Raw genomic sequence first — 23,691 nt, 5'->3', positions numbered from 1 at the left:
AACTGGATAGTAGACTGGACCAATATGGTAATGGTAGGATCGGTCCTTTGGGTAATTACGATGTGATAAGACTTTACAGATGTTTTGGTGGCAATATTCTTGGGTTTGGTGACCTGCGTGGCCAGGTCGAGTTAGAGGAATTCAGTTCTAATATCTTGGTTATGTGCAAATGGATTTCAAAGTATTATTGATGGTTTCTACCATAGTTTGAACCGAATATTTTCTACTGATATGAAAAACGTGTTGTGTATTGTGATTTCCTCCTCGAAGGAAGCAAGAGGAAGTTTTCTAACTAACCGGGTATGTAATTTCCTAGTGATTCAGAGTTGATAATAGGATTCTTGTGCTTGTCACCTGATGGCATAATAGATGTGGTATATTGTGCGTGATTAGGATTTACATGTACAATGTGACAATTCAGTCTTGACGGGAAGGTCCCGAATTTTGGACAACATGGTCAACTTCAGATATTTAGACGAATGTTATAACTCCTCGGTAATCCCTGAGAAGGGTGCGTATTTCAAAAAGCGCATTGTGTTTTGATGTCATTGGTATTACGGTACTCACCTAGTTGATAAACTACTGATATTCAAATTATTGCTATGTGGCACGGAAGCATTATAGAAATATTCCGAGTGGGATGATCGTGCATTAAGGATGTGATAGATGTTCGGGTAGTGGAGATGGAATCAGAAAAAGTGATTCATGTGTTCTATGGATTTGGAGACTGAGAGTTTATAGGAGCAGATTGTTTCATGGTTGCGGACTGTGAAGTCGTGGCCGAAGCTATCCAGATGATAGTATGTATTGTGATTTCAGTTATTGTGGATTTTTGGAGGGTTATTTATCTATTTGTGGGTAACCAAGCTGATTTGGGGGTCCATCGGTAGGCCCAATTAGGATATTCAAATTATTGCTATGTGGCACGGAAGAATTATGAAAATATTTCGAGTGGGATGATCGTGCATTAAGGATGTGATAGACGTTCGGGTAGTGGAGATGGAATCAGAAATAGTGATTCGTGTGTTCTATGGATTTGGAGACTGAGAGTTTATAAGAGCAGATTGTTTCATGGTTGCGGACTGTGAAGTCGTGGCCGAAGCTAGCCAGATGATAGTATGTATTGTGATTTCAGTTATTGTGGATTTTTTGAGGGTTATTTATCTATTTGTGGGTAACCAAGCTGATTTGGGGGTCCATCGGTAGGCCCAATTAGGATGTGTATTCTACACCTAGTCGGATTGGTTAGCTCCATACTGCTATTGTTGAAGGATGTGCCATTCGGTTGATGTTGAAATTATTCGTGTTCTGAAGTGATCTGTGAGTTACTCTTCTATGCTATGAGGAGTTGTGATTCATCGGTTATATTCACACACGGTGAAGTTCTATTGGCGGCCTTATGGCGGAATTTGAGCGAGATGAGTATTTGGGTATTGCATGATCGATTGCGTATTGGTTAGTTTCTTTCAGGTTTTGTGTGGCATTGTGTCATTTGCCTCTTCATGGTTATGGTCTTGTTCAGACTCATACAGTATGTAAATGTAAGATTCGTGTCTTGAAAAGAAATCCTGAATGTTTGGAATTGAATTCCAAGGTTTTTGAGCTAAGGTTAAATTAAGGATTTTCAATTGTATTATGTTGTCAGGCCTATGTGGAATAGAGTGACGTGGGATCACCTCCGGGTACGTGCGTGGTAAGATGGAATAATGATTTGATGGCTTGGAAATAACTCTTGGCACGTTCAAGGACGAACATATGTCTAAGTGGGGGAGAATGTAACGACCCAACCGGTCGTTTTGAGTATTACCACCCCATTTCCCCATTTACTGCTCTGTTTGTGCTTTATAGCTATATTATGACCTATCAGAATAGTTAGTTTGGGTCCGGAAGGATTTCGGAATGAATTGAAACACTTAGCCTCGTAATGGAAAGCTTAAGTTGAAAAAGTCGACCAGATGTTGATTTATGTGTAAATGACCTCGGAATTTAGTTTTGATGATTCCAATAGCTCCGTATGGCGATTTTGGACTCAAGAGCGTATCTGGAAAATTATTTGGAGGTCCGTAGTAGAATTAGGCTTGAAATGGTGAAAGTTGAATTTTTTAAAAATTTGAATGAGGGATTGACTTTTTGATATCGGGGTCGGAATCCGATTTTGGAAATTGGAATAGGTCCGTAATGTGAAATGTATTGGTTTCATATATTTTCTTTTAATTAATTACCTTATTAAATTTATTGGAATTGGATAGTTGATAATTGGCTTACTTAGCGGGTTGAGTCAGATGCCATCACAACTAGTCGAATTTTGGATCGTGACAGTTAAATAGCGGTAGAGAAAAAATAAATGCTTTATAATATGACTCTAATAACTAATATTTGGAAATCTAGAGCAAGGACACCAATTATCTAATTTAGTTATTCATTTTGGAAGGTTCAAGCAATATTTAACTATTTTTTATTTATGGACTTGGTGAATACATGCAATTAAGAACTTATATTTTTAAAATATATTTTATAATAATTGATAAGAGTTGCACATACATGTACATAGAAACTAGTTATATTAAAAGCACGAAGTTCCTTAGCAAAATGTCGTTCGCCTATTTTACCCTTTAAAAATAGATTTCGCATGGGATAAAATATTTATTTATTTATTTTCCTAATATTTAGACATAGTCATTTAATTATTTTCCTAATATTTAAGATTTTAAAATTAACTAAATTTTATATATTAAATTCGACCTTATTAAACTAAGAGTACGTAACATAACATATTTTGTTTCCTTCGTCAAGGGACTTCCACTATTGAAATTTCCTTTTGGACCTTTTTTTTTCTCCCTCAACTCTATTCTCTTATGGTGTATTTATATAAATTTATTTTCATTCGTTTACTTTTTGTTTGAGTATTTTTTAAAATTCATAATCAAGATTAGTTGCATCTAATTCAGTTTCACATGTCTTCGGTATCATTCTTCATACGTCCTATCTTAATCCTACAAGAGAGGATAAAGTGCCGGAAAACATTAGTTTTGAGGTAAAGAATTTATGTTAGTTTTGAGATAAAAAATCTATGTATGTCCAATAAAAGTTCAAACATATTTCATTATTTTAGATATAATATTTATTTTTTTCTTTCAAATATCATTCTTGCAGTTTTTGACATCCAATATAAAGAGAGTATGTTATATATATTTAAATTTCTTTTTACTTGGAAAGTTTTTTTTAATTCCTAAAGTTTCGTAAGATTGGGAAATAGTAGGAGGGTATTACTTTTCTAGATAAACGAATAATGAAATTTTAGCAAACATGAGCAATCTTCCTAAATATTATTGCCTGAATTTTCTAGAAAATGAAAGGAGATGACAATTTAAACAGTTAAATAATTAGTTATGGTGTTTGGATTTCAAAATAATTAATCATTAAATTTCTGAAATTTTAAAAATGATAATTCCTTTAGCCAAAGCAAAGAAGTTCCTCCTTACCCAAAAATCATAAAAAAATTACGAGTACAACATTCTCCTAATTGTCTCGCACGAAATGGAAGTCTGAATCACCGTTCTTTATTCCAATTAAGTAACAAAGACAATCAACAAATATGGGTTTCTAATTTCATGACAAAATAATTTATTATCCCAGAGAGATACAAAAGAATGTTATACACTTAACTGAATATAATTAACATTTGTTATTCTAAAAAAAAAATATTTTTTTAAAAAAATTATTATTTATTAATATATGGTAAACGCGCAACGTGCGTACCCTAAAACTAGTATGATAAAATAATATATGAACTGAATCTTTCGATCTTAGGGAGTTACATTTGATGCCTTAACAAAGATGAGTTTTTGGGTTCTATATTTACTTAGAACGATAAGGCTCTTGCAATATCACCTCTTTGACTCTTTCGATGGATATACAAATTGCAGAATACTCTAAAGAAGTGAAGTTGTTAATACTTCATTTTTTCTCAAACTTGGAAGATAATCTTTGAAAATATGAGTTGTTGGGTTCTATATTCAGTCAAATCAATCGCATAAAGATTGTTTTCCTTGTCTATCCTCATAAATAACAAAAAGAAAAAAGGTCCTTAGTGTAAAATTTTATTTTCCTTTATGTGTGTTTATAAGAACGTAAAGATATTAAGATGTAACAATAATAAGTTACGTTTCGTTTCAAAAAGATTAAAAGTATAATATTAAAAGATAAAATAAAGTTTGTAAATAAGAAAGGCGACTTTACGGCGCAAATACCCTTCCATAAAAACAATAAAAGAAATTAGAAAAAGCTTCGAATTGAAATCTATCTTTTTTTGTCCCTTTTTATTTTCTTCCTTTCCGAATTTGCTTAAAAGAAACACCTTTTGAAAACGCTCGGAGTACAATTTACCAAAAGAACGACAATTTCCCGCCTAAATTTCGCACCAAAAAGTCACTGATTCTCCCGAAGTTTCTAGAACCATCCGTATTATCCAGAGGAAAAAAATCGCCGATTTGCTATCTGCTCGGCGACAATGGGAGATGTGAAGAAATGGAGCGTGACGTACACGAAGCATCTCAAGCAGAAGCGAAAAGTTTATCACGATGGCTTCTTAGAGCTTCAATCTTCAAGCCACAAGGTATATTTTCATATATCTATACTTAGGTATTCCATTTTCTCCATTTGTTAGTTTATACAGCTCGAAATGTCACGTTTCAAGTAATTTGGAAGGAAAAAAAAACGTAAATTAGTTTAGTTGTTAATCAGTGAATGCGAGTAGCACTGTGCTTACTGCTTTTTTCTGACTGAGTCTGGGTTTAGTATACATTCATACATACACATATCATATATATGTATGTGTGTATATCTGTGCAGAGGCAAATCCAAGATTTAAGATTGATCAGTTCAACATTTAAGGTTTTTAGTGTTGAGCCCATTATATTTTCAAAATTATGTGTTTAGACATTAGATATAGTATTTGTTGCATTTTAGTGAAGTTCTACATATAACTTTATGTTCATTGTCAAAAGTTATTATGTGCAATGAGAGAGAGATTTCATTGAAGAGCTAAAATTATGTGCAATTTCAATTCCATATACTGTTTTATGCACGTTTAATTCAAATTGATTTCTACTCTTAAGGTGGAAGGCTTGCAGTCAAGCAAACTCATGTTAGCTTGTGCAATTTTATCTAGAGATTTATGGGTCAATCTTCAAAGGCATTAGCCGCTTGAATTATATATATATATATATAAAACTTTTATGAGCTACTTGTAAATAAAACCTCAGTAAGACAATGCCAGCCTCTCTAGCAAGGCAGATCCAATAAGCAGTGGGTCCACAATCGTTATAGAGCATGTCCTGTATCAGCTGCCAGAGTTCTATTAGTGCTGCTATCAAGGAGTCCACTGATACACAAACAGATATGTTTGGAAGGGGGTCTGCGGACTAGTCTTGGCTGTTGAATAGAAAGGGCTTTCACATTCTGCTGTGAATACATCCTCAAGAAATTATGTATAACATCAAAATGTTCTGGTTCTTTACAGGCCATGCTCTATGATGATTGTGAGAAGCTGTTAGGCATTAAGATTTTGAAGAATGACGATGATGTCAAAACAGGCGAAACACTGCCATTTGATTCTTACCTTGTTGATATTGGTGATCCTCACGGCGATTACAACCCTATACCCAAATTAAATACTAAACTGATGGATAAGAAAGTTCCGGTGGAATCTGGGCTACTGCATTCTGGGAAAAGCTCAACTGCTGTTGGTATCACTCAACTTTCTTTCTTTTGTTCTTGGCAGTTGTTTATAATTTGATGTTGTTCTTCCTTTTTGTAGTTTGCACATGGTTATTATTTTTGCAACACTTTCTTCTTTTGTTTTCAGATAATAGGAAATCTAATCTGGGGAAAAGGAAAGCAACACCAAGTAATCTAAGCCCATCACAAAAGATTATTAGAGGTCCGTCAGATGATTCCTGTCCTGCTTTATCCGTGAAGTACAGTAATGGATTATTTTTTCTTGCTTTTATTAGAGGTTCTGACATTATGGAATTCACCGCATGAATTCATGAGGGACAGTACAAAGATATGATGTCCATTGATTGAGTCTCTGATTGTGAGATTATGGTCCTTATGGGTCTAATATGAGTCTGAAAGTTCAAGCGAACCTTTAGTAACCTAATTTGTGTCTTTTATCTGTTACTGTTCCGAGAGTGAAGTATATCAGGAACAAATTTCAACTTGCAGAGTTCAAGAAAAGTGAAGCTAGCAAATATGGTTCTTCTCCAGGTTCTCTTGATACAACAAAGTCAAGCACAGAAGGTAGATAAGTACTTTTTGCAGCAACTGTGCTAAATATTACTTTTGTGGATTTTATGGTAAATAATTTTCTTGTTTCAAGTTTAGAAGCTTCGATATTTTTACTGCCTCTAGTCTAAATTTAATAGATCTAATTTCTCTTTTGGTTCATCCAATTTCCTGAACTGAACTGCTGAAACGCTTTCAAAGCGTTTCTCCAGAATTTCTCTCGGTACACCCACTGCCTGTGGAAGTAAGAGGACATTTGGAGCTATAAAGGCAAACAAGAAAATCACTTTAGAGTGGTTCTTTTGTTCACTTTATAATCTTATGGTCACTCTTTCAGAAAGGGGCTGCATCCCTCCCATTTCATTTTTCAAACCATTGCATAGCTGGATGTTTCTTTATGTGCCCGCACACAATCAGTCTTCATTGGGACACATTCTTTTGTAAAGAGATGAGCTTGTTCATCTTTTCATTAGGTAATGAAGAGGTCGGATTCTATGTTCCTCTCCTTCATGTGTTCACCTTTTGGGTTTTGAGATACAGGGATGTCAGTGAGACTCCTCTCTCCCCCCTCATCCCTCCCACCTCTAGATGAATTTTTAAGAAATTGCATTAAAGTAATCCAATTCCAACCTTGAGGTGTTTTATTTGAGGTGTAACATATTCTTAACAAAAGTCCGTTCTCCTATCTGAACTATAATCTGGACAGATCTCTATCTACAAATTACTATTAAAAACATTCATCTTCTTCTCTTAGTTAAATAAACCGGCTAAATAGAGATGATAATACAAGTGCTGCTGGCTATCATGTTTCCATTACTGGATTTGAAAAATCAGTTCTCCTAGACTGCATTTTCTCGCCTTTTTCTGAGAATGAGTTTCTATTTTGATTGTTAATTCAGAATGGCAGGTATTGTACACCACACAAATAACTCAAAAGGCAAAGAAGTTCCATGATGGGTATTTGCGACTTGTGATGTCTGGCTCACATGGCAAGCAGGTTGCTTTCTGCAATTATTTCTTGTCTAACTTGCATGATGAACACCTTCACTGTTCAGAATCATCTTGTCATTACCAGCTGTGTGCTTGGACCTTCTCAAAGTATGATGTTGGCACTTCTTTTTGTCTAATTTAAAATCTGTGTTAGAACTATATTACCAACACTGTGCTCCCCCTCCCCAGGCCAAATCAAAAAGCTTGCTGTTGCTTGCGTATGAGAGAAATAACCTGTTGAAGCCAATGTAGTTCCTCTATACAGTCTTGCTAATGCAAGAGTCAATGCTGTATTCTGAAAATTTGAGAACTTACTAGCTTACACGTATTGATATTTGATAGCAACACTGGATATTGTCTCCGCATCTCAGGAGAGTTTCAACTTTGAAGGTGAATATGACCTCACGCTTCATACTTCTGGTCAAGGCATGAATTAGAAGAAAAACATTTTTGATCTTTAACGAAAATCTATTACTCCTATCTGTTCACTTTTGAACTTCCAAATGAGGAGGCATGTCAAGAGCCAAGAAGGTATTGCCAGGGAATTAGATGTGGAGCAAAAGGAAGGGGGAGTGAAAAAGAGAAGAATAATATATGTTAGAGCCGGCTGTTATAGGGAGGTTACAAAGAAGACAAGTATAAAATATGAAGGATAGTAAACAAGCAGTAGAGCATCTCCTTTATATTTTCATGTTCTTTTGTCCCAAAGTCCCACACGTTAATCTCACAACTCTCAGACCTGAAGCCAGGCCTAAGTAAGTTGCTTTCAGCAGCTTGGATGCATCTAGTTCTTAAGATTGAAACATCATACTAGCATATCTGAACGGTAGCTGAAAAACTTTTGTGAAGAACGGTGTGTTTCTTTTTTTTTTTTCTAAAGCATAGTTATGTTCAATATTATGTCCTTATATTGCTGACTTCTCGTTTGAATAAAAAAATTTGCTGATTGTTTCCAGATCATGCTGTATGATGCAACCAGGAGACTCCTAGATAGTAGGTTTCTGAAAAAGAATGAAAGTATCATGTCTGGCCAATCGGTAACATTTGATGGTCACTTAGTGGAGATAGGAGAATCTGAGGAAGATCAAAAGCCTCCAAAGGACCTTAGAGATCAAGGAAAGCATGTCACAGGACTTGGAAAAAGAGAACCAGTACACGGGGATGTCGGTGTCCATAACAAGTTTCCGGCTGGTAGGTCTGTCTTTGTCTAAATAAAATTCAGTTAGGTAAAGATCGTATTATAGTATTTGATGCTTGTATAGGAAGTCTTCCTTATAATAGATTATTCTTTTTTGTTTAATGACTATCTTATTTGTCACATCCTATTATCTTGGACTTACAAATGAAGAAGGGCTTGTTTGGTTGGGCCATAAAGTTTCACATAATAATGCGATGTTTGGTTTGCAATGTTAAACTTTGGTGTAATCTTTGCTTCCCTAGTGAAATGCTTGGTTTTCAGTACAAAACATATGTAACATGTTTTTCTGCAATTAAACTCTGCATTACTAATATTAGCATTAACTTATGTGGGAATGTTTGCATTATTTATGTGGGATAAAACATGGAATACGAATCTGTTCTTAGCAGTAGCTGGATAAGAGCATCTAATGACAAAAATGCCATTAAAATAGGCAATTCCTGCATAACAATCCCTATAAATATTACTATCATATGACAATAACTACAGTATCATTCTCTGCATAACAATTCTTATATTATTATTCACTGCATTACTACTCCAGAATCAAACAACCCTAAAGGTTTTGCAATTTGGTAACAATCCTAATTTCATTTGTGACATACGTATACCTTTGTCTTAGTACATCAAAACTGGAATTGTCAGTCATTGTTCTAAGCTCATATCTCGGTCTCATGTTCTATTTCTCTTACACTCCTTTGCTTTTGTTAATGGGCTTACCCTTTGTCATTAAATTGAATTTTCAGAAATTCTTTGTGGGACAGAAGCTGTTAAGGAGTACTTTGTAAAATGCTGTATGTTGCTTTGTCAGATGGTGTAGGGTAGTGGCATCCTTAAACCTAAAAGATTTTGATTCATCAAGTTGAACCTAACTACTCTTAAAATCAGAAGCTTTTCATGCGAATCTAATTATTTCAAGTGACCTTTCAAGTTAAAAAACACGTGTAAATGGTAGGAAAGCTGCGAGGATTCTTCTACACTGACAAGTTCGGGGAACCTTTTTCCTCCATATTTTCTAGCAATTGCTTTTGAATTTCCTGCACAAAAATGAAATTTCATGTCTTCAGTTTTCGATAAGCCAGCTTATGTGAATCTAGAATGTGTTACTAAAGTTGTTTTTGTATGTCTGGAATATCACAATCATGGTTCACTCATTAGGGCTTTGTAACAAGTTGTCCACCATCTTAAAATGGATTTATTATGAGTCTGAAAGTTCAAGCTAGCCTTTATTAATCTTTCTCATGGCTTTTGTCTGTTACTGTTCTGGGGGTGAAGTATATCAATTACAACTTTCACTTTGCAGAGTTCAAGAAGAGTGAAGTTCGCAAATATAGTTCTTCACCGGGTTCCCTTGACATGGCAAAGTCAAGCACAGAAGGTAGGAACGTACTTTTGCAGCAACTTTGCTAACTATTATTTTTGTGCATTTATTGTAAATTATTTTCTTATATATATATATATATATATATATATATATATATATATATATATATATATTGTATTTTTACTCCCTCTAGTCTAAATTTAGTAGACCTAATTTCTCTTTTAGTACATCCAACTTCCTAAGCTGAGTTGCAGAACCTCTTTCTAATTTTGCATTATCTTCAACATTTTCCCATTACTTTTTCTTGGTTCACTCGCTACCTGTAGAAGTAAGAGGACATCTGAAGCTTGATAAGTTGCAACTACCATCTCATAAACGTAAAGCAAAACAAGAAAGTCCCATCAGCATGGTCTTTTGTTCACTTTAAAATCTTATGTTCACTCTTTGAGAAGGGCTGTGGCCCTCCCATTTCATTTTCAACCATTGCATAATGGATATTCCTTTATGTACCCGCACATAACTGGTCTCCTTAGAGACTCATTTTGTAAAAAGATGAGGTTGTTCATCTTTTCATTAGGTTATGAAGAGGCCGGATGCTATGTTCATCTCCTTCATGTATTTATTTGGGTTTTGAGAATATACAGGGGGACGTTTTGTCAAACCCCTCACTGCCTCTAGATGGATCTATAAGAATTGCAGTAAAGTAATTCAATCTTAAGTTGCTTTGTCGTGGTGTTACATATTTTTAACAAAAGCCATGCTTTCTCAGATCGGAACTATAATTTGAACAGATCTCTGACACAGACTACTATAAGAAATATACGAGTACCTTTTTATTCTTAAAATGTGCTCTAGTCAAATGAACCGATTAAATTGAGATGACAAGACAAGTAAACTGGCTATCATGTTTCCGTTAGTGGATTTGAAAGATCAATTTTCACAGATTGCATCTCTTGACATCTCTATGTAGTTTCTGAGAATGAATTTTTACTTTATTTCTAAATTCAGAATGGCAGGTACTCTACACCACACAAATAACTCAAAAGGCAAAGAAGTTCCATGATGGGATTTTGCGACTGGTGATGTCTAGCTCACATGGAAAACAGGTTGGTTTCCGCAATTATTTCTTGTCTAACTTATAAATAGTCAACATCTTCCACTGTTCAGCATCAGCTTGTCATTAACAATTGTGAGCTTGGACCTTCTCAAAATATTATGTTGATCCTTTTTTTGGTCTAATTTTACTGTGTTTGAACTGCCTCACCTACCTAATCTGCTCCCTCCCCAGGCCAAATGCAAAAAGCTTGCTGTTGCATGCTTATGAGAGCAATATTAAAAATTAACCAGTTTAAGCCAATGTAATTCCTTTGTAAGTCTTGCTAATGCAAGAGCCAGTGCTGCATGCTGAATTTGAGAACTTATTAGCTTAAATCTATTGATAGCAACATCAGATTAGTCTAGTTTAAACTCGGATGGTGAATATGACCTTATGTTTCATACTTCTCATCAGGCATGCATTAGCAGAGAAACATTTTTTTATCTTTACCAAGATTTTATTATCTGTCAACTTTTGAATTTCCAAAGAGGGCACATACCGAGAGGCAAGAAGGTATTGCCAGGGAATTAGGGGTGGAGCAAGAGAAAGGGGAATGAGAAAGAGAAGAACAATAGATTTTAGAGCCTGTTGTAATAGGGAGGCAGCTACCTTTGAGCTAAAATATGAAGAATATTAAATCAGCAGTAAAACATCTCTTTTCTGTTTTCATATTCTTTTGACCCAAAGTCCCACAGTTAACACTTAACTCTCTGACCCAATGCCTAAGTAAGTTCCTTTCAGCAGTTAGGATGCATCTCATTCTTAATATTGAAGACATTGGTTTCTATGCTTAGCTAATATGAACGATAGCGGTGCAACTTTTGTGAAAGAACAGTTCCTATATTTTTCTAGATATTCAAATAAAGTGCATACTTATGCTAAATATTATGTCCTTATATTGTTGGCTTCTTGCTTGATAAAAAGTGTTTCTGATTGTTTCCAGATCATGCTGTATGATGCGACCAGGAGACTCCTAGTTAGCAGGTTTCTGAAAAAGAATGAGAACATCGATTCTGGTGAATCGGTAACATTTGATGGTTACTTGGTGGATATTGGAGAATGTAAGGGAGACCAAAAGCCTCCAAAGGATATTAGTCCTCGAGGAAAGCATATCAAGGAACTTGGAAAAAGAGGACCGGTACACGGGGAAGTTGCTGTCCTCAATAAGTTGCTTGCTGGTACGCCTGACTTTGCCCAAATAAAGCTCTAGGTTGGTAACAATAGTATTATGGTGCTTGATGCTCTTGTAGGAAGTCCACCTTACCATAGATGATTCTTCTTTTTAATGACTATCCAGTTTGTCACTTCCTTTAATCATGAACTTATAACTGATGAGCTTTGTTGGGTTTGCGCGTAAAATTCCACATAATGATTCAATGTTTAATTTGCAGCATAAAACTTTGCATTTATTGTGCAATCTTTGCATAATGAATGAGATGTTTGATTTTTAGTATAAAACTCTGCATTATGCAACATGTTGTTTCTGTATCTAAATTTTGCATTAACCGGCACAATTTATTTGAGAATTTATGTATTGTTCTATGTTGGTTAGAACATGAAATAAGAATATGCATGTTTGCAATCCCTGGATAAGAGCATCTAAAGACAACAATGCCATTAAAGTAGGTGATTCCTGCATAACAATCCCTCTAATATTACTCATCATATAACAATCCATTATTATTTACGACATTACAATTTTTACATTATTATTCATTGTATAACTAGTCCATGAATCAAATGACCCATAAGGTTTTTGTAGTTTGGGATCCTTAAATTCATTTATAACATCTATATAGCTTTGTGGCTGAATTACCAAATCATTCTTTTAAGCTCATATATCTTTGTGGCTTAGAACTTCAAATCAGGAATAACCAATCATTATTCTAAGCTCATCACCTCTGTCGGGTAGTTACTGGGCATCCTCTCGGACTTGTTCATAAACTACTATTATTGTACTTCGATTACAGAATGGGATGCCATGTATACAGCTCAGATAACTCAAAAGGCAAAAAAGTACAATAATGGAATCCTTAGACTTTCATCCTGTGGTTCCTACCAATCTCAGGTTAGTTCTATATTCATCCATTCCATGCAACTGTAATTCAGTTCATCGTTGTCTAGTTTGCCAAGGATTTGGTTGATAGGCATGACTGTGCTTATCTTAGCAGTTTATCTGCCTAGTATTTCTATGATTGCCAAGGTTTTCGGAAGCTAATCATTCAGGTATTCTAGATGTTTGCATCAATAATTGATTCAGACTTTCAACATTAACTAACTGACTTTGTTTTGATTATCCTTATTTGGATTAATTCTAAACGTCAATCAAATTGTTTAGTTGGTGATATTACATATCTCAAACTTATGATCTGGTTCTAACATAAACTCACTCCATAATCAAGTCAGGTTACTCTACTTACAGAAGAAGGAAACATACTATGCCGAAGGTTCCTCAAGTTATCAGAACATGTCACAACTGGAACTACATTGAATCTGTCAAATTATTTGGTTGAAGTTGGTGACATGAGGACAAGTCCAGAAGGTAATTTTCTACATCACATGGCTAATATTCCTGCTTTCTTCAATCAGTAAGGTAAGATTGATAATTCAGCTATCATATGCTTTCACTGTCTTGACATAAGCTTAGTTTGAGAAGTTCTAAATGCTCTTATGCACTTGATTTCATTGCTATGTGCAGGAAAACCTCAAACTGATGCTTCTTCCCGAGAGCATGCACAATCTGATTTTAAAATATCTGGACTCGACAATATCAAATCAAGTAGGAGAATCTCCTCTGACAAGCCACTTCCTAATAGTAAGTCTGTTGGCAATTTAGTGTATAGAATAACGTTTGATTTCTAGAAACAAAACAGTCTTGCCTTTCCTTTCCTTAGTTCATCTTTATGTGCACTTTTGTTTTGTTTGTGGCATCAAAATTTCTTGCTTTTAACAAGTATATAGATATATTTCGCCCTCCAGTTTTTATAGCCTGTTGTAACGTAGCATCACACACGACTACAGCATCAGAAATGAGTATTAGTACTCATGATCTTACTTCCTACATCCAGAACCTTCATTATGTTTCACTTTTCCTGCTCCCAATTGGTATTGCCTAACAGGGGAACCTCAAAATGGAGTTTTTTCAGTGGAACATATGGACTCAAAGACTGCAAGCTGTTCTGTTGACAATACAATGAATTGTAGGATCTCCAGATCAAACTCTGTTCGTGCAGGTAAACTGTCGGCCTTTTCCTTATTTAAGCAGCAGAATTTTACTTTTCTCCAGATGATCTTGTCGAGATTATTCAAGAAAATTCATTATAATTAACTTCTAAAATAAGTTCTCTAATTTCTTTCTGTTGCCTCTGCTTCCGATTCTGTTCCGTTAGCCTTAGTTAGCCGTTTAGTCAAAGCCGTACATATGCCCCTTTCTAATCGTTCTATCATTCGATAAGTGAAGAAAACAGAATGAAATGTTAAACTACATATGACAAGTTGGTTTAGGACAAAAGTGGGAGAGACGGAGCAAACAAAGAAGGCAGCCCGGTGCACTAAGCTCCCGCCTCCCGCTATGCGCAGGGTCTGGGGAAGGGGCGGAGGACCACAAGGATCTATTGTACGCAGCCTTACCCTGCATTTCTGCAAGAGGCCGTGGAGTTAAAAAGCGGGAGTAAAAAGTGGCTGTGACATTAAAAACATTACTGTTTAAATCATATATGATGTTTGATTGGGGTAAAAAAAGGACTGGTGGGACGGGGGAAGAAAATAAGGATTACCAATTGTTTCTCTCGTTGGTTAAGGATGTAAAAGTGGAGGGATTTGAAATTTGGATACTCAGAAGTAAAATTGTAGGGGTTGAATTTCTGGACACTTAGAAATACAAGTGCAGGGGTTTGAATCCGTTATAGCTGCTTTTTGAACCCCTCCAAAAAATTGGATGGAAGGAGGAAGCTTATCTCTTTTACTTCCTCTAAGCCGCACCAAACAGCCGGATGTAAATCATCAATCTTTCCACTTAAGATAAGTAACAAAGGAGTTTCTCTCTCCTGTATCCCTCCCTTTCCTAATGGAACCAAATATAATGTCAGCAAACTGCAATGTATTGCTTTTCACTAAGCAAGTCATAAGGTTATTTCGCGGAACAAAATTTGATAGGGTGTTGTCAAAATGTAATAACAAAGCTGATATCCCTCCTTAAACTATTAGGATAAATAAGTATAATCAGATATGACATGTTATCTTTCTTCTTATGCAAATGAACATGCTAAAGATAATACTCTGTTTTAGCTTCAAAAGAGAAGCCAGTCGAAATTGTTTTTCCTTCCAATGTTGTATGTTTGTATTGTTGAAACTATATGACTTTCATCGATTTTTCTTGGGAATGGGGCTGCCTTTGGTTTAATGTTAGTGTATGAGGCCACCTAGCTTGATTTTTAAATCAGCCGACAGCCATTGATCCCCAAGTCCATAATATGTAAAGATAAATATCAAGGACTGCAAATGCTATACATCAAGTTAGTTAAACTTGGAACTACAAGAAACTTTAGTTTTCTTTCTTTCTTTTTTTTGGGTAATGTAAGGTCCATAAAGTTTTCTTTTGGCCAATCTAGTCAATTGCTAAATATATCTGTTAATTTCTGATGCTATTTGCCTCATGGCAGCTCATGAAATCTTGTCCATTCTTAAAAAACCGATCTCTTCGAAAGGTGCTGGCACAGTAAGGGACATCACATTTGCAGACGAATGCCAAGTATTGCAGTCATCAAATCTTGTTTGCAGTGACATTAAGAGTCAAACAGAGGAACATCTCTTGCAAGACTTCAATGTTAAAGGCAGTTCATCATTGCATAGGGAAGAACAAACTACCATGACGCATAGCAGCGGCACGAACCTTTCAGAAATAAAAGTTACTGATGCATTCCATTTGGATGAAATTTCTCAACCATCGGATTGCACCGGTCAAAGAGTATATCATACTCGGTCATTAAGCTTGTCTACAGGGTATGTATTGACTTCATGCCATGAATAAAAAATGGTTACATAAATAATAAGCACACTTCCATTTGTCAGCTTTATCTGTTGGCTTATTGGGTAAAACACACCTAAAAGTGGCTTATATATGTGATTATTCTTTGACTGTTTTAACTAGTATTTGGAAAATTATATTTGGTTTGAATTAATTCTTTCCAGATTAGGAGAGATGGATATATGCTTGCGTGATGTAGAATGCACTGTCACAGAGAGGTCTCCAACTGCAAAGCTGAAGCATTTGGTTATTCCTGAGTCAGACTCTAAGATTCAAGCAGTTGAAACACTCCGCCACGACAGGTCTAATAAAATTTTGGAAATTGAGGATGCATCTGAATCTGTCTCGCAGCAAGGCAAGCATCCTCTAGAACACATACCAGCATATCAATTTTGCTAGTAACTACATTTACTGTCATTTGCTTCTACTTGTGCAGATAATCCTAGTGGCCCAGTGGCTCCATTAACTGATGCCTGCACCTTGACTCATGCATCCAACAAGGTAAGACATTAAATTCTCTATTTCTTTTTTGAGCTTTCAGTTTATATTATGATATCACCCTCCCTCATATGGTGAATGTATTGAGTCAAATATGAAGAGGAAAACGTTATTTCCTTCTCCCATGTAACAAAGGAGAAAAAGGGAAAAAGAGGCCAAGAGGGAATAGGAGTTGAAAACTAGGGAAAGAAATGGGTTTCTGGAAACAAAGCAGGGGAGAGGAACATTGAAATTAGACTTTTTTTTTTGGATGGAAGCTATTATGAAAATTGAAGGGGAATCCTAGCGTAACCGGTAAAGTTGCTGCCATGTGACCAGGAGGTCACGGGTTCAAGCCGTGGAAACAGTCTCTTGCAGAAATGCAGGGTAAGGCTGCGTACAATAGACCCTTATGGTCCGGCCCTTCCCCGGACCCCGCACATAGCGGGAGCTTAGTGCACCGGGGTGCTTTTTTTAAGCTATTATGACAATTATATGCATGCCAATCAACTCTTAACAGTAGATGATTGGAACATCAATATATCATCCACTATTTGCTCAAAATCCATCCCCTAACGCGGATTATAACATTAATACTTTGCCACCAAAACCTGTATCCTATGATGAAAATCTGTGTACGACTGTGCCACCAGTACTTGCATTCTGACAGTATCTGCTGTTTTCTTTAGCCTGCTGTCGATAACAAGCAGATGGATACTCAACGTAGGCAAGAGGGATTTTCTGGTGTTATTACTGATGTTTCAAATGATTCTCCTCCACAGTTCCCTTGTCACTCAACTGAGACGAATTCTCTTCATGATATCAGTACATACAAAATGGATGATTTACCTAGTTTTGATCTTGGATTTTAGAGGACTATTGTCATATTGTATTATTCTTTCGCATGTAACTGCAGAGTACATTAACTGAGGTTTTCTCTCAAGATGTATGCAAACTCACCAATAGCGGGCATGCTCAGACTAGAATGAATCATAATGATTCTAGTTCATTCATAATTACTATTGAGTAGAAGGAAAAAATGGTGAAAAAGTACTGACAATAGAAGCTAACAATTTTTGTATGAACTGGAAGGGGCATGTGCCACGCATATGCATATCATGCAATAGTAAGACCTCAATATATTTTTCATTTCGAATTCAAAAGCTGTTCATTATATTACACTATTTCACTAGTCTATATGTTGTATAGTACTACAACGTTTCTACAAGATTATCACAATATTAAACCAAAAATTGATGTATTTGCTTCTAGTTGTTTGCTAGACAATAATATGAAGACATAATAACGTGTATGAACTTACAATTTACATGTACAAGAGAAGTTCCAATTTGTATGGTTACAAGACGAAGGCAATGGACTCTGAATTACATTGCTCTTAGTTCATTCAATTATTCTTTGATTAAGCACCATTGTACATTCAGTCTTTTGTTTTTCTTTCTCTTTATTCAAATTATTTAATCTCATTTCTGAAAGGAGATGTTGGCATTACCCTGCAAATGGCATAGTAGTTTACATTTTACACAGTTTTTGAACTTTCTTTTATTGGGATTTCCATTTCTTTGCCCATGCAGTAAGCCAGTTCCCATTTCCATGATTCCATCCTCATTTCCAATGCTTATTCATACTTAACTATCCATTGATGAAAGCATTGCCTTTTAGCTGTAGAAGAAGGCTAACACATCTTTTATGCACCCAAAATTCCAAATTACTTGAAGATATCTCTATTTTCTGATTTCATCATCTGTCGTCGCGGTATCTGGAAGGTATATTTCCCTTTCTTGATCCATGACTATGAAGGCTGAGGAATGCTGTAAGTACATTTTTACTCTTTCTGCTGTAGTCTTGAATATCCTTTGCACCATTTCTTTCTGGATTTATTGACAAGGAAACTGCCCGCCGTGGCTCAGATGGACACTGTAATATTTATCCAAAAACATATAATACAATCATTTAGTATGAACAGATACAACTTTTCTTTGCCACAAACATAATGTACTTGCTAAAAGTCCTTACCCTCACTTTATTATTGGAAGTGCTGGGAGAAATTGATCTACTGATAACGGATCCAAAACGCATGAGAGGAGAAACTGATCTATTGACAGATCCAGAGCGCTTGAGAGCAAATTTAAGTGGTGAAACTGATCTTTTCCCTGTTTCATTATTGAATGTGTTAATTGAGTTCAACTTCTACACACGAAGGTAAATCCGTGATAATTTACCAAGTCTTTTGAGCTGTACTGTGTAAAAGGGCAGCCCGGTGCACTCCGCCCCCGCTATACGTGGAGTCCGGGGAAGGGCCGGACCACAAGGGTCTATCATACGCATGCAGCCTTACCTTGCATTTCTGCAAGAGGCTGTTTCCATGGCTCGGAACGCGTGACCTCCTTGTCACATGGCAACAACTTTACCAGTTATGCCAAGACTCCCATTCTTGAACTGTACTGTGTATAACTAGAATTTAATTTGGTACTTACCAACTTCTTTGGTGGATGCTACCCTTGTGAACGAGAAGTTGAGAGGATTTGGAGAAGCATCTGTCCATGAAATCTTGGAATGCCTTTTCCTGTGGCAATGTTTCATATGATTACTACTTTTAAAGGTAAACTAACAAAAAAAAACTTATCAAGAGTATCCTCATTTATCGAAAACTTACATGTACTTTGGTTTATATGAATGTGGCTTTGATGGTAGAGCTTGAAAAGGATGAGGAAAACAATCACCTAATGGCAGACAGAAGAATCAAAGAAAGTTAAGAAGAAAAAGAACTACAAAAGGGCAAAGATTAAAAGAACTTGGTAAATTACGTGACATCTCATCTAAAAGCTTAAACTGCTTGAGAGATCACACATAAATTAGTTAATTACGTTATGTTTAAACACGCCCCTCATTAAATTGTATGATCATTTTATATATAAGTTTAGGTTGTCAAAGATATATTTAAGTGAATAAAAAGTGTATTCTCGCTAATAGCTTAAACTTTTTGATGAGATGGTCATACAATTCACCAAAAGAACAAGAAGATGTCAAATAAAGTACCTTGCTTAGGCAGCTGCAGGTCATCTTGAGGGCACAGGTTCTGTTCCTTATGTCTTTGTCGAGGTTTTAGAACTGCAGATTGTGTCTCTGCAGCTACAAAATGTGAACACTTGAGAGTGAAATTGAAGCAAAACACATTTGTTTGTCATAAAAGTATTGAATGTAAAAATAATATTCTCTCCGTTTAAAAAAAATTGTCTTAGTTTGACTTGACACAAACTTTAATAAAGAATGAAAGACTTTTAAGATATGTAGTCTTAAATAAGCCATAACATTTGTATGTCTGTAAAACTTTTGAAACTTGTGGTTTGAAATCTATCATAGCATTTGTGTGGCTGTAATTGCGACTAATTAAGAAAATATTGAAAGATGTCAATTTTTTTGGAATAGACTAATAAGGAAATAGTGCCAATCTTTTTGGAACAGAGGGAGTACTAACGAAGAGGAGGGAAAAAGATCATTGCCTGAAGTCACGTAACGCTTATGTTGCTTTGGAGTCAGAATTACAAAGGATTGTTGCAAGAGGCCACTGCGATCAACGAATTCTTGGCATGTTTGCAATTTCTAATTTGGAGTAACAGCCAAAAAAAATGGTAAGACATGAGACTCATGATTCTTACTCTACAAATATTCATATCATTAATTAAAGCCATAAGGTTTTAACCAAGCTAGTGGGTTCGGCCGAACCCGTCCACGCACTCTAGCTCCGCCCCTGATCAGAGCTAAACATTCGGACGTGTACAACATAACATGGGACCCAAAATTGGGTAAACCGAGAATAGAGGTGACTCTGACCTATTAACATGTCAAGAAAATAGACCTCGGGCCTAAGTTAACCTCACGTGAGGATTGCTCAAAACCATATAAAAAGATAACTAACACATTTTCTCAAACAAACGTGGAGTACTCTAACGTAAAGGAACTAACTTTGAGACATATTTAACATCTTATAAAATAAACCAGCTATGCTTTCTGGTGTGTGTGTGTGTGTCTAGAGAGAGAGAGAGAGAGAAAGGGGGGTAAATATTACCTGTTCCATGCATGAGAAACGAAGCTTGGTTGTAGAAAATTCATCAACTTTTTCATCCAAGAAGCTATTTAATTTACATGCCACAGATCCCAAATGATCCACACTACTAACTAGAGCTTTACTCACATAATCTTTCAAAGTCTCTATCACTCTGTACCACATATTTTTTAACAAAGAATTAGTAAAACTCCAATGAGTTAACAAAAATTTTCAATAAGAAAGGGAATGACTTTAGACTTACAATGTTTTGTGCTCATTTTCCCCATAAGAAGATTCAAAGTACTCTGCAGCTGAATACAACTGCTTCCTTAAATTCTTCAAGTCCTAATTACCACAAACCAAGAGTTTAAGTTCTGTATACTGAGGTTTTTGACACCAGCACGTAAAGTTTAGCTACATCAATAATTAACTCTTTATTTGAAGTCTGGTATCATAACTTAGAAATAGAGGTAGCAAAATGGTTAAAAGAAAACAGTTAACCACCCATATTATCCGCTAAAAAATGAGTTGGACAATAAACTTTTTAAAAACGGGTCAAATATGGATAAAAACCATATTATCCATTTAGAAAATGGATAACCAATGGGTAACCCATTGATCTAACTTTTATATTTGTAAAGCCTCAAATTAGGGGTTCCTCAAGTTAAGGAGACTAAGAATTCTCTCAAAAGTGATCATATGTAAGAAGTCATGGATAATATGGTTACCCATATTATCTGCCGGTCAACCCATTTTTTATCCGTATTAAATATGGGCCGGGTCGAATAATTTATCCGTTTTTCATTACCCGTCTCGACCCGAACCACATCCGACCCGACCCGCCCGTTTGCCACTCCTACTTAGAAAGTAAAGTGATAACCCGATACTCCCTCCAGTTCACTTTAATTGATTTTTTGGCTGTTTTAACACATTAAAGAATTCACCTTTTAGCATTAATTAACGAAGTTGACCATATTAACCTAATTTGTTCATTGGAAATATAATAGATACTTCAAGACTCTTTACTTCAAGGCAACGTTGAATATCTTAAAAAATCAAATATTAAGACCACAAAAGGAAAGGCCAAAAAATCAATTAAAATGGACCATAGCGAATATAACATAGCAAAACTACACTAATAGTGTACCTAAATAAAAACGAAAACTCCATTTATACCATAAAACCAAGATTTATATATTATCACATGAAAATTAAGCATAGAATTTGTAATGGAGAAATTAAAGCATCTACCTTTAAACTATCAGAGAACTGCAAACTATGCTGCATAAATATTTCATCATAGTTGGAGCTTTCTTGAGGACCATTTGCTGTCAAAAATGATGGAAACTCATTTCCCATTGTTAGATGAAAAAACTGAAACTTTTTTCAAACCTGCCACCAATGAAATTACCAATGTTAGTACTACTAATATTTTTCACTTTTCAGGAGTAAACGTGCAACTTTTTACTCAATAAAAGCAAGGACACAAGAAACATGTGATAACTTTAAATATATTTGATTCTTGACAATAACTCAAAAAGAACAGAGTATACCCCTGAACTTATCTATGTAAACTGCAATATAAAGGATAAAAATGTTTATGACCCTCTTATATTGTGACACCCCATGCGAATCCCACGTTGAATTGACAAAACACGGGAGAGATGTTGGGTATATACGTAAACAAGCTTTAGACCATAGTGACGTGTTTTAAAACCCTGAAAGCTTAGGTCCAAAGCGAACAATATCACTAATACGCTCGGCTATTAAATATGTGACACCCCAGGCGAATCCCCGACAAAACACAGGAGAGATGCTAGTTATATAAGTAAACAAGCTTTAGACTCTAGTTTTTGAACTATATATATATATATATATATATATATATATATATATATATATATATATATACATACTATAATCCCACAAAAAGTAAAATAAAGATTCAAACTTTTTGTTCAAACCTGCTATTCAAGAATGAATTATTGTAACTGGCAAACTCAGGAGAAGAAGAAAGTGAGAAACACTGTAAATAGAGAGCAGAAAAGGGACAAAAGATCAATAATACAAGTGGTGGGAAGAGATGTGGGAGAGACAGGATTGTGGGGTATCAAGAATCTAAATTCCAAAAAGGAATGGGTCATCATAAATACATATATAGTGAAATCTGAAAAGTGAGGCATGTTTCTCAAAGGCAAGAACCATTATCCTCCAAATAATATGCTTTTAACATTTAGTGCCAAAATTCATGGTTGAAAATGTTTTACCTCGTTTTCAGGGTAGCTTATTTTTTTTCTTATTCCCACCCCCCACACAAAAGAATAGTTATTGATTTGTCAACGTATGTATTGTTCACTTTTGCACAATGGGTCATATGGATTTGCCTCTTGAGCTAGGTCACATTAACGTGCTTCCATGTAAAGTTATATTTTTTATATAATACCTTATTTTATTCTTTTTTTTAATATGAGATTTGCTTAAAATGTCATATTTACTCATTCTTTATCTGCCTTTATTAGCTCAACCTCCATCATAAGCGTCGCACACACCCTCCTTCTCATTTATTTAGCATCCGTGCTGAGATTTGCTCCCGTCCGACTATTATCTTTGGGTAGCTTTTCTTTTCTTTGAACTAGACACAATGCTCAACTAACATGATTTTGTTGTGGTAGGATTAATCAACCAAAGTTCATTTGTTAAGCTCTATTTACTTGAATTCTTCAGTTTAACAACATTGGGATGTTGTGGACATTTTGTATTCAGTTTAGTGTAATCATACATGTTAAAGAGGTACACACTAAACTTTCTTCTATTTAGGCTTTGAGTTCTTTTTGGAACAGTTTAATATTAATAATGGTTAATATTGATGATGGATTTTGTGGTAATTAGTAAGGAAAGAATATCTCCACTTATTACATGAGAAAGTTGATTTTTTTTTTCTTTATGCTTTTTGTCTTTACTTTCTTAAAGAAGAAAATCTGCTATATAATTTGTCAGTATTGGAGGAAAAGTTTCAAAAAAGCTACGTAAGCTATGCTATCATTTGACATGTTTAAAATTTGTGGTTAGGTACGAAAATTTAAAATATATTATTATTGGATGTTGGTATTTGGAGAAGCTCTTTACTTTAGCATAGAGGGAACGTTGGCTAAATAAAGGCCATAATTGATTCTATAACTACTTCACCAAAATAATTGGGAAAAAAGCAAACTTTCATTAAAGGTGA

General features: G+C 35.3%; 2 protein-coding genes across 9 annotated transcripts; one reads left to right on the top strand and one right to left on the bottom strand.

Annotated features, from left to right (window-relative positions):
* Positions 1-4,361: 4,361 nt before the first annotated feature.
* Positions 4,362-17,562, top strand: LOC107813383 (uncharacterized). Of its 2 annotated transcripts, none has more exons than XM_016638651.2 (17): positions 4,362-4,615; positions 5,522-5,747; positions 5,867-5,941; positions 6,229-6,303; positions 7,188-7,285; positions 8,235-8,469; positions 9,780-9,854; positions 10,809-10,906; positions 11,840-12,074; positions 12,867-12,964; positions 13,303-13,438; positions 13,595-13,711; positions 14,043-14,129; positions 15,558-15,897; positions 16,087-16,277; positions 16,359-16,423; positions 17,089-17,562. In XM_016638651.2, exons 1-17 carry the CDS (start codon positions 4,511-4,513, stop codon positions 17,269-17,271), a joined length of 2,439 nt encoding a protein of 812 aa, XP_016494137.2. In that variant the 5' UTR covers positions 4,362-4,510; the 3' UTR covers positions 17,272-17,562. The 2 variants fall into 2 exon arrangements, with proteins under 2 accessions (XP_016494137.2, XP_016494135.2); XM_016638649.2 differs by having other exon boundaries at positions 14,016-14,129.
* Positions 17,518-22,592, bottom strand: LOC107813384 (protein ABIL2). Of its 7 annotated transcripts, none has more exons than XM_016638652.2 (10): positions 22,430-22,592; positions 21,717-21,857; positions 20,728-20,810; positions 20,487-20,637; positions 19,921-20,020; positions 19,457-19,549; positions 19,074-19,140; positions 18,895-18,983; positions 18,434-18,570; positions 17,518-18,334 (listed from the first exon to the last, which is right to left on the bottom strand). In XM_016638652.2, the coding sequence occupies exons 2-10, from the start codon at positions 21,822-21,824 to the stop codon at positions 18,158-18,160; spliced, it is 1,005 nt and encodes a 334-aa protein (XP_016494138.1). In that variant the 5' UTR covers positions 21,825-21,857; positions 22,430-22,592; the 3' UTR covers positions 17,518-18,157. The 7 variants fall into 7 exon arrangements, with proteins under 7 accessions (XP_016494138.1, XP_016494141.1, XP_016494140.1 ...); XM_016638655.2 differs by having other exon boundaries at positions 19,457-19,543; XM_016638654.2 differs by lacking the exon at positions 22,430-22,592 and adding an exon at positions 22,071-22,199.
* Positions 22,593-23,691: the final 1,099 nt, after the last annotated feature.

Source organism: Nicotiana tabacum, chromosome 23, assembly GCF_000715075.1.
Source record: "Nicotiana tabacum cultivar K326 chromosome 23, ASM71507v2, whole genome shotgun sequence".
NCBI lineage: Eukaryota > Viridiplantae > Streptophyta > Magnoliopsida > Solanales > Solanaceae > Nicotiana > Nicotiana tabacum.
The sequence above is the reverse complement of the archived record's forward strand: the minus strand, read 5'-3'. Positions and strand labels throughout refer to the sequence as shown.